The sequence below is a fragment of the Heptranchias perlo genome, chromosome 11 (genome assembly GCF_035084215.1).
Source record: "Heptranchias perlo isolate sHepPer1 chromosome 11, sHepPer1.hap1, whole genome shotgun sequence".
NCBI classification, from domain to species: Eukaryota; Metazoa; Chordata; class Chondrichthyes; order Hexanchiformes; family Hexanchidae; genus Heptranchias; species Heptranchias perlo.
The window spans coordinates 58,459,578-58,471,135 of NC_090335.1; the positions used below are offsets into that span (position 1 = coordinate 58,459,578).

Genomic DNA, 11,558 nt, shown 5'->3' on the forward strand with positions numbered 1-11,558 from the left:
CTGGCTACAATTTTGCATAGAAGTGATGCTGTTTTATATGAATACCAATTTATACCTGCTTCTATCCTTACATGTTCAATTATTGTCACTCTTGTGAGCTTGATTGTATTCCCTTTGGTTTTTTTTGCTGCTACAAGGAGGTCATTTTGAGGGTTCAAACTTATATGCAGGGATATCTTTTGGGTAAGGCTATTTTTGTAGCAACATACCTCTCCCCAGTGTTCTGGGTCCAGATTAGGCCTGAAGGATATTTTGGTTTTTCTAATCATGGAGAAGATCTGCTTTTCAGCAACATTGTAATGTGGCATAGTTAAAACTAGTTGAGCAATCTGACTAAGCAGGGAAAACGGGGGGGTCTGCTATCTGTTACTCCCGGTATCAAGGTATTCCTGTACAGTGTCCATTTGAGTAGAGGAGTGTGGTGGAAGAAAAGGGAAAGTAGAGCACTGCTTTCCTCTTGCCCTTTGCTTCCACCACACTCCTGGGCCACTGGAGTTTTTTCTGCTTTGCCAGTTTTTTTTAATGCTTCCTTCCTCCTCTGCTATTCTTTTGTAACCATTCACATCTTCTGGCACTCGTATATATCTTTCTCTAATTTCTCTCATCATACCTCCTTTTGTCTTGCGCTATTATTACTTCTGTCATTTAGTTATCTCTGTTCTCCACCTAATCACTTTTTAACGTGTATGTGGTCATTTTTTTCCCCTCTACCCCCTTTTTCCCTGGCTCTATTCCTCCTAAGCTGTTCATCTGAATCATTAACCCTACCTTTTTCCTTTCTCCATAGAATCTACCTGACCTGCTGAGTGTTTCCAGCATTTTCACTTTTTATTTCACTATCACCTTTATGGGGTTGTTCACATGCTGTTTAGAAAACAAATGCCACAGAACTTCAGTAACTTCTCACTTGCATGTAGTCTCTATTGTACATCCCAATCAATGTTGACAAGATTGAAATCCTTCATGATGGGGATAGGGTGGGAAAGTGGAGTTGAGGTAGAAGATCAACCATGATCGTATTGAATGGTGGAGCAGGTTCAAGGGACTGTATGGCCTGCTCCTCCTATTTCTTGGGTCTTAAGTTGTGATCATAAGAACATAACAATCATCCAATTTATCCTCCCACAGTACGTCTACCTTGTTGTTGGGCTGTAGCATTTTCCTATCACTTTATCCCCTAAATCTAACAGAAATGACTCTGTATAATTTCTAAAATCCTTTTTCTCAGTTACAGATAGTTCCTCCTGGGCAAGTAATGCTCACCACCTTCCTAACACACACTTTGCAGGCTCATTCCACACAGTTTGTTTTTCCTTATCCATGTTTCAGTTACCCTTGTGTTTAGTGATCCCTCTTTACCATCACTTCCAACTGACCCATTTACTTGCATTTCGTATGAACAAATTTAGGTCATTCTTTATTATCCTGAGTCTACCGTAGGAACATGTAGCAACAGAAATATGCGATTCAGCCTCTCTAGCCTGTTCCCGCATTCAATGAGATGATGGCTGATCTGTATCCCAAATCTATTTACCTGCCTTTGTTCCATATCTCGATACCCTTACCTAACAAAAATCTATCTATCTCAATCTTGAACATTTCAATTGACCCAACATCATAGCCTTTTGGGGGAGCGAGGTCCAAATTTCCAATACCCCTTTGTGTGGAAAAAGTGCTTCCTGATTTCGCTCCTAAATGGCCTAGCTCTAATTTTAAGATTATGCCCTCTTGTCTGGATTCCCCACCATACGAAATAGGATAGATGCAGGGAATTATCATTTTATCACCTCTATTAGATCACCCTTCAACCTTCTAAACGCAAGGGAATACAAGTTTAAGAAGTTTACAAGCAGCTACAAGTTTATGCAACCTGTCGTAACATAGCCCTTTAAACCCTGGTATTATTCTGGTGAATCTGCGCTGTGCCCTTTCTAAGGCCAATATGTTTCCTGAGGTTCATTGCCCAAAACTGAATGTTCCGTGCCCAAAACTGAGTGTTCCAGATGGGATATGACCAAAATCTGTACAACTGAAGCATCATTTTGTTGCAATAGTTGAAAAATAATTGAAGTGGTTATGGTTCCTCTCTTTACCCCTTCTCCACATTCTCTCCCTCTCCTGAAGGCAGTGTTCACATTCTGGGGTATGGTTTCAGGTACTTTTCTCGGGTTGCCATTGTTCATTGTAAGCCAGAACAGTGTGTCAGATCAAAAGCAAAATACTGCGGATGCTGGAAATCTGAAATAAAACAAAAAATGCTGGAAAAGTGCATTAAGTGAGGCAGTATCTGTGTGGCGAAAGAAACAGAGTTAGCATTTCAGGTCGAAGACCTTTCATCAGAAGTTCTGACTGCTTTCTCCACAGATTCTGCCTTACTTGATGAGCTTTCCAGCATTTTCTGTGTTTTTTTTATTTGTGAGTATTACAGGTATATTTGGATTTCATTTGGATGCTGCCAATCATGTCCTCAACCAACTTTTACACATGAGAATGTGTAGTGGAAGTCACCAGATATTAATCAAGAGCAGAAGCCTTGATCAAAATGTTTCCCCTCTCATTCCTTATCAACAGTCTGGGGACACCAATGCTAGTTAAGGTGTCCTCACCATGGCCCAGCTGAGGTTAGCTAACTCCTTACAAAATAAAGACGAAGCTGTAACCTTAGCCTGTGTGGAACTGTCCCTTACTGAGTTGTCAAATTAATGTAGTTTTCTAAGACATCAAATGAAAAGCTTATACTCTTGATTCCAGTTTTAAATCATTTTGTTCAAATTTAGGAGGTCTTGATTGTTAGTTTCTTTTGCACATCTTTGGGAGAGGGAGAGGGAGAGGGAGAGGGAGAGGGAGAGGGAGAGGGAGAGGGAGAGGGTCTCCATGAGTGAAAGTATGTTTTTAATTTGGGGATAGTGGGGTAGTTCCTTGAATTTTCATGATCAAATTCTAGAATGCTGTACATTGGTTGTTATAATTTATAAATTCTGAAGACAGCATTATGTACTTGATTTGCAGGGAGTAAAATTTTCTATTTAAACATTATCTTTTAATGCTAAATGCCTTGAGAATTTTTCATTTGTGAAATGTTCTTAAATACTTTGATCTGTTGGATAAGCTTCAACTTGTTATTTTATTGCAGCTCCAGAATGAATTCATTCAGAATGGAAGCAAGAATTTCAGATTTGTTCCAATTATTTTCCCAGGAGCCTACATGGTAAGCAAAACTATTGATTGAAAATTGTTCACAGAAGGAAGATATGAGGGAAACTTTGGGACGTGGCATATGTAAGAATCGTAAGAGAGAAATGTACTTTGATGCAGTGTAGTTGAAGGGGAAAAAGAAATAAGGCACATGTAATACAACATTTCTGAACAAAGGGAAGTAAAGGATTTACCAAATTTGAGATTTGATGGATTGAAATATAAATGTTTGTCATAGGTTCATATTTTATAAGTTTATGGGAGAAAACAATAAATATTAAGAAAAGGAAGCTGCCAGATATTTGGATAGTTTTACAAATGGGAATTGTGTTTTTTTTATTCTTGGCAGTGCATTGATCAGTTTGTAGAACTAAATTGAAGTTGAATTTCATAAACTAGCAAAAATATTTGTAAACTGAGTATTTCAGGGAAGATTCACAGTTTTTGTGAACATAGTCTGATTGCTGCCTCAAATTAAGCTCAAACATTTATTTGTATGTCATATCTGATTACCTCATAAATAGTTGTTGCCATTTATTGAGATGCTTGTAGCTATTAATATTCACCCTCTGCTTTAAAACAGCACTGATTGTCTTAGGGGTTGATGAATAGTGAGTTCTGTAGTCCTTTTTGAATTTAGCCCTGAGTACAAACTACAAATAAATACATTATTGATTGCTGCCTTCAAGCAAAAAGCAATTTTATATATTTCACCACTTGAAAAGTTTCAAAATACTGCTTGCTGGGAAGGCAGTTATATTGAGAGAAAATTATTTTCAAGTCTAGAATGCTCGACTTGGCATCTGGTATTATGTAAGAGCACCTTTGTACTACAAATAAGCATAATCGCTGAAAGCATTATTAAACAAAGGACAGATATTTAACCAAAATAAAGCCAAGCATGGCATGTAGGTAAGTTTGAAATTTAGGCCCTTACTGAGTAGGATGGGGGTAAGGCTATCAAAGATGATTTTCATGAGCCGTCCATGAGCATGTAAAGATGTCGTCTTCTGGTTAAAGAGTGGGTACCATTCTAAAGTAAAATGTGAAAATATTCTGCCTTTATTTTCCAAATTCAGCATTTTTATTTTCTCACTTTCTTATTTTTTATGGTTTCTTGTTTAAAGCTTTCTTTATACTTTTACATTTCACTTTTTTAAAACTTTGGTAACATTCTTGACTCTTTTTGTACTTTATTTGCTTCAGTTATGGCTGTCTCTTGGTTTAGTCGTTTCCACTTTCTCGTAAGCGTTACCCACATTTTCAACACTGATTTATAAAACACACATCCATTATCCAGTTCATATTAAAACTTTCATGTTATGATTTCTAAATATTGAAAACATACTTTCATCCTTTTTTGTCAACTTTTAAAATTATGCTTTAAATGTAATTTAAAAAAAAAATGTTCTCTGGAGGTGGACAAATCTGGCAAGGCCGCACTTATCACCCAGCCCTAATTGCCCTGAGAAGGTGGTGGTAGGCCTTCTCCTTGAACCACTGTAGTCCTTATGATGATGGTGTTGGGTAGAGAATTCCAGGATTTGGACCATGATAATGAAGCAATGACAATGTATGTCCAGGTCAGGATGGAGTGTGACCTGGAGGTGATGGCATTCCCGTGATCTTGCTGTTCTTGTCCTTATCGATGATGTAGGTTGCGAGGCTGAGCGTTGCTGTCGAAGTAAGCTTGGTGAGTTGCTGCAGTGCATCCTATAGATAGTACATACTGTAGCTATGGTGTGCCACTGATGGAGGGAATGGATATCTAATTCAGTGGCATGGCTGCTGATCAAATGATATGCTTTGCCCTGGCTGGTGGCAAGCTTCTTGAGTGGTGTTGTGACTAAGTATTCCATCACACTCCTGCCATGACCCTTGTTAGATTGTGGAGAGGCATTGAGGAGTCAGCAGGAGAGTAGCCAGCCTCTGCCCTGGTCTTGTAGCTACAGGTTTTTGTATGGCCCATCCAGCCAAGCTTCTAGTCAATGGTGATCCCCAAGATGTTGATGGTGAAGGACTCAGCAATTGTGGTGCCACTGAAGGTCAGAGAGAGGTGGTTGGGCTTTATCTTGTTGGAGATGGTCATTTCCTGGCAGTTAGATGATGCAAATGTTACCTGCCACTTATCAGCCACAGCCTGGATGTTGTCCAATCCTGCTACGGACTTCTTCATTACGAAAGGAGTTGTCAATAGAGCTGAACACTAACATAGTCAGTGAACAGCCCCACTCCTGACCTTAGGATGGAAGACCATTGATGAAGCAACTGAAGATGACTGGGTCAAGGGTGCTGCCCTAAGGAACTGTAATGATTGGCTTCCATTACCCATGACCATCTACCTATGTTAGGTGTGACTCCAGCTACTGAAGGGGTTTCCCTTTGACTCCCATTGATCTCAGTTTGGCTGGGGCTCTTTGACACCATACTGGATTCTCCCTTTTCCTCCAACATTCATCTCATGTCACTGTCTGGATCAGGCTCTGATGAGATCAGGAGCCGAGGAGAGTCGGCAAACAGATTATCGGTGACTCGCTTGATTGCAGTATTGATTACTTTTTCCATTACTTTGCTTATTTGAAGGGAGCTAATAGAGTAGTAATTGGCTGGAGCTGTTGTACAGCTATTAACGGTGACTATTCTAAGAAAGCAAAGTAGCAGATTAAATAATATATAACTGCAAAAGGAAATAAAAAATTACTTATTTTTTGAAATTTAATTCTCACCAGTAATTTTGAATAACATTTAAATGAGAGTATAGGTTAATACATCCAACTGCTAGTGTATTTGTACTTTATCAACCTCTGAAGATTACCTTTCCAGTATTTTAACTGCTGTTTTGCAAAATTCAAAATTTAGAATTTTCTAATTTTTGATTATCTAATGATGCTTTTATTTGTTTGCTGTGCTGTTTCCACTGATACATGAGGGGTACGGGAAATGGTCAGAGGTGACCTTGTTTGTGATCGAGAACATGGGAGTAGAGAGGCAGTGTATGACAGCAAGGTTGAGGGAGTAGCTTTGAATATGAGTAGAAGAATTTATATGAAGGGAGTGGTTTATGGAGGACCATGAAATCAGAGGAGAGAGAGTAAGGTGACTTGGGATGGAGGTTGAAATCACCAAGGATGAGGAGTCCCTCAGTGCAAGAGACTGAGGGAGGATATCTCTGTGAAACTCATGCTGGGGCTTGGAGGGATAGAGAATGAGATTTTCAAAGGAGAGGCGAGCAGGGTGGAATAAGGTGAGGTGCTCAAAGAAGGAACAGGTGCCAGAGGAATAGGAGGAATGATCAAGGTGTGATATGGTAATGAGGGTGGTTTGGCCTGGGCCGGTGGTGGAAAGTAGTCTGGTGGGAAGGCTTCAGTAAGCGGCAAGGCGTCGCAACCGTGAGCAAAGTTTTAGTCAAAGCCAGTGTCGAAAACTTGATTACCTATTATACACAATGCATTAACTCCAAACACTTATTTTCAGACAAGTAAGAATTTATTACCAAGAAGCTTGTATACAAGGGAAGCGCACCTCAATCAAAGGTTGAGGCTACGACTTCGAAAGACAAAGGATTTAGCTTTCTTTTTTATACACTTAATTCAGTAATGTCTGTCTATCATTGAATATAGGCGTACATGTACAATCTCATTGGTTCAAGTGTTTAGTCAATCAAAAATAGGGAACCCACCCCCCCCCAGGCCCCCATCCCCCTCGGTGGCCTCTCACAGAATCTGGGAAAGGTATGTTGCTCTCGCAACACAGCTCCCTTATCAGTAGAGACTGTCCTAGTCTCAAGGTTATGTGGTCATTAATTTCTGTTAGTTAGACAGTTATCTCATAAGCAAAGACAATAGCCCTTCTGTGTGTCTTTGCTGGGAAAGTGAACACTCCAAGCTTCTCATTATTTTCAGTTGGTTAGCTAACATGGTCAACTTATTCCATCATGCTTTGCTTCTTTTATGGTTCAATATTTCTACATTAATATGGTCAGCTTTATGGTTTAAGTGTATTAGAAAGTCAATTTAGTAAGGCAAAGCTTATAGTTTTCCACACCAGGATATCAATGCAATCATTCAGAATAAGGTCATTGATGACTAGGGCCCTATTCACAAGTGAATTGACATTCTGGAGGGAAATGCGAAGAGGGGCAGTGATAATCCGCTGGAAGAGTCCAAGCAAACAATGTTGGGTTGAGTGAGTGGGACATTAAGGAGGTTGGCAAGATTAGCCCCTAGAGGGTGCACTGAGGATGGGGCAGTTAGAGTTGCTTCTTGTAAGGAGACAGTCATGAGCACCTTGATGGACCTTTCAGATAATACTGAGAGAAGCACAGAGGGTAGCTGTGGGTTTATCCTAGGAAGATTAAAGCCTGGGACAGCAGCAGGGGGAGTAAGAAGGCAGAGAAGTGGTTTGGTTTGGGGTAGGGATTGTGGGACACATTACCCAAGAGGGGTGAAATGGGAAGATGATGTGACTGGGTGACGGGAAGGGGAGAGAACAGGAGAGAAGGGTCGTAGAGGAGCCAAGAGAGTGGGGGAAGTAGGAGATAGAAGTAATTGGTACGCATCTGGAGCGGAAGCCAAAATGCATATGTGACTGGACACAGAGAATTCCGGTAATATAGGCATGGCAGAGAGTAGAAGAGACATGTCCTGGTTGTAAATGGAGGAAAGGGAGATAATATGAGAGAGAAGTTTAAATTTGAGGTTCAGTGGTGGATGAAGTTGACTTCAGGGTAGAGTAAACTTGGAGCATTGATAAACAAGTGTACTGGTTTGGGGACAGTTGTGGAGAGGGAGTGAATCCAGGAGCTGTTTGAGAGGCAGAGTGTCAGTGGGCACACTGCTGGAGATGGACACCCCTTGGCCCTCTGTTTCCACTGAACAATCATGTGCTAGCAGAGATCGATTCTGGAGTCCATTCTGAAAAGTGGTTATTCCAAGTTAGAAATTCACAAGCTTACAGTTTGTACTTGTGCAATTCCATTGAAATTTATACACACCATCCTAAATCAGTTGGGCAAATCCAATTATAATCTAATGGAACTAATTGTGACCCGTCCACAGTAGGTTGCAATTCTTCAAGTAATTCAGAGAAGGGAGGAAGTACTGAGATGTCATTGAGAGCTGAATAAAGCATAGTGAGTGAACATCTAGTTGTGATAGAGGGTATGACCATCTTATTAATAGCAGGCACTTTGGTTAACATTGTAAATCCTATAGGTCTTTTTTTAATTGAAAATTGATTTGATAATTCTCACTTGTTTGTTTTGTTCAGAAACATGTTCCCTCATGGCTTCAAAATACACACGTCTACAGTTGGCCACAGCAAAGCCAAGATATTCTACGACGACTGATGCGCCTGGAAAAGTACAACCCTCCTCCAGTTGGTGAACTCCCGACCATCATTCAGAAATCTATATAATCTAGCTTGATCTTGCTGTAATAATGTCATAAATCACACTTTAGCTAATTAAATGCCATAAATTATTTTTGTTGGTACTTGGTCTTTGTAAGTGCTGTGGCTAAGGACAATCAGTTTTCAGAGGGGTTTGGTCACCCTGATTTTGATGGGTGACTCACTTTTTAAAATTTTTCTTCAAAATGTTTCAAATGTCCTGAATACAATAATGTCGAAAAACAATCAGTTTACATAATTGAAAACAGATGAAATTGTGGCCACGAGAAATTAGATTTCTTTTAAGATTTGCTTCACTTTGACATATCATTTGGTGTTAACGTGGTTTGTCTGCTTTGAGGTGAATGGTAAAACCAGTAACGCTTATCAAACATTAACTAACTGGACACCTTGTTTAGGTCACTCTTCATGCTGAAGCTCACCATTTCTCTCTTTCCAGCTATGTTTGTGCTGCAGTCAGTGCTGTTAGTGCAAACTAATGACAAGGGATTAAGCAGCCAAGGTAATCGCATTTTAACGAGGTGTTGATTGAACAGCTGAGTCTGCCCAAAATAGCTGGTGTTTAATATATGGTATAAGCAGTGCCTTTGTCTGACATCTATGGGAATTGGAAATGGCTAATGTTGGTTACTTGGTAAAAATGCCTGGCGGCAATAATGGGTGGTAAAAGTGGTGGGGACTGTAATTTCTTATGGTCACAATGTTATCTCAATTGGGTTGTGATAGTGTCGTCTTCTATCAAACATGATCGAACAGGATATTACTGAGTGAAAACCATAAATCTTTTTTTAAAAAAAACTCTTGCTGTTTTATTTGCATAAAAAGCAAGTATCCTTCTGCAAAAAGCCACCAAAAGCAAAATTGAGGTATCAAATAAGACCAAAATATTATGGTAAATTTTACCTTAAATGATTTATTGTAAATGTGGGTAAAACAGTGATGTGCTCTTGTATATTTTGCCTGTCTAATTACAGGTTTTGCTTTACAGTTTGTTTTTGTATTTTGTTCACATTCTATCCATTCTTTACTCCCTTTATTATGGCATAAGTGTGCAAAAAATGAAAGATAATATACACATACAGGGATATAATGAGTCTTTAATCTGTACAAGACACATTCCATTTAAATAGCAGATATATCCATTTTAAATTTAGAAAAGTTGGTACTGACTCCTTAATCACTAACACAGTGGGGCTGTCGGTGTCTGAACAGACAATTGATGCACTGTGTTTCCTGAGCCATAAAGATCACACAGCCAAACTGGATATGGGATGAGTTGGTTGATCTCTGAATGGGTGGCAGTGGGGATACCACAATTCATTTTGTCCCTGGGATTGGGGGGAGGGTACAAATTGGTTATGGCTTCATCTCCTGAGTCTTATTCAGTAACACCTGTTGGAAAGTGCATGTTTGGCTATTGAATGATGACTTGGTTCTGATGTCCCACATTGCTGAATAATCCAACACTCTTGGTCTAAATTCACAAATGAAATATGACCACCTGGATGAGGTGCCAAAGGGCTGCCAACAGTTGTGCAACTGTACCCCAGCATGAGTCATTGTATTCACAGGGGTGGGGGAGGAGAAGTAGTCACCAACACACTTGCAAACCAGTATCAACTCCTGTTGTGATGGACATACAATCTAATTTGCACGTACAGGAACAAAATGTTGTAGAGCAGCTATACAAAATCCAATGTCTAAATTGTTGCTTTTTTCCAATGTACATTTACACATAAATACAGCATTTAAAGATCAGTTTTTTTTGGTACTGGTTGTTTTGGGACCCTATTTTCTACTTGTACCTACCTGACAATGATTGGCAAAAGTGTTCTGTTATTGTGGTGTCATGGAGTACCACAGAGTATTCTCAATGCTGAATGGAGTCCAAAAATCAGGAAGAGTCATTAAGCTGCCTTCAGAGACCACCTGGCAACCAGCTTAGAATAGCATTATCTGAACTCTGGAAGCATGCTTTCTACATACTGTCTTGTCCACATTGATGCTTGGCCTGCAAGTAAGAGAATTGAGCAGATTCAGACTCTTGCTGATAAGTTCCTTGGTTTGTGAACTTCTGTGAACAACATTTTGTGGATGTGGTTTCATATCAAGTAGTCTTGGTTTCTTAATCCAGGATTTGATAGAATCAGACTTAAGCTATTGCACACTATAAAAAGCCATGGGAAATCTTACTGTAATTAATGCAGCTTTGTTTATGCAGTGGCATTTAATGTCAGGAATTCAACTCTTGATAACTTAGTACCATTTGTGCTCTGAAATCAGATAATTTACTGTCTTGTTATACAAAACTGTTGCAAATTTTAAAAAATGTACTGGGTTTAATAAATCTGTAACTCTACCAAGCAGAATGTATTAGTGATATTTCTGGCTCAGCATTTTAAAAAAAAATCATTCTTTGGCATGTGGGCTTGGTGGGCCTCTTGAACCTCTGCAGACCAGGTGGTGAAGGTACTCCCACAATGCTCTTGGGTAGGGAGTTCCAGGATTTTGACTCAGTGACAATGAAGGAATAGCACTATATATCTAAGTCACGATGGTGTGTGACGTGGAGGGGAACTCGGCAGTGATGGTGTTCCCATGCACCGCCTGCCCTTCTCTTTCTAGGTGATGGAGATAGCCATTTTGGGAGGTGCTACTGAAGAAACCTTGGCGTTTAGCTGCATTGCATCCTGTAGATAGTACACACTGCAGCCATGGTACGCTGATGGTGGAGGGAGTGGATGGGTAATCTAGTGTATGGGGTGCCGATCAAGTGGACTGCTTTGTCCTGGATGGTGTCAAGCTTCGTGTGTTGCAGTTGTACCCTTCCAGGCAAGTGAAGAATATTGCATCACACTCCTTACTTCATAGGTACAGCACAGGAGGAGGCCAATGGGCTTATCGTGCCAGCTCTTTGAAAGAGCTATCCAAATAGTCCTATTCTCCATAGCCCT

The 11,558-nt window shown here is 39.9% G+C and overlaps 1 protein-coding gene across 2 annotated transcripts in view; it reads left to right on the forward strand.

The window, feature by feature from the left end:
* The window catches only part of traf3ip2l (TRAF3 interacting protein 2-like), an 82,405-nt gene extending 71,442 nt beyond the window's left edge, over nt 1–10,963 (forward strand). For both annotated transcript variants that reach the window (XM_067993151.1, XM_067993150.1), the window contains exons 8-9: nt 3,134–3,208; nt 8,464–10,963. In XM_067993151.1, the coding sequence (XP_067849252.1) occupies nt 3,134–3,208; nt 8,464–8,610 (222 nt within the window). In that variant the 3' untranslated portion in view covers nt 8,611–10,963. The remainder of the gene's footprint in view (nt 1–3,133; nt 3,209–8,463) is intronic.
* Nucleotides 10,964–11,558: the final 595 nt, after the last annotated feature.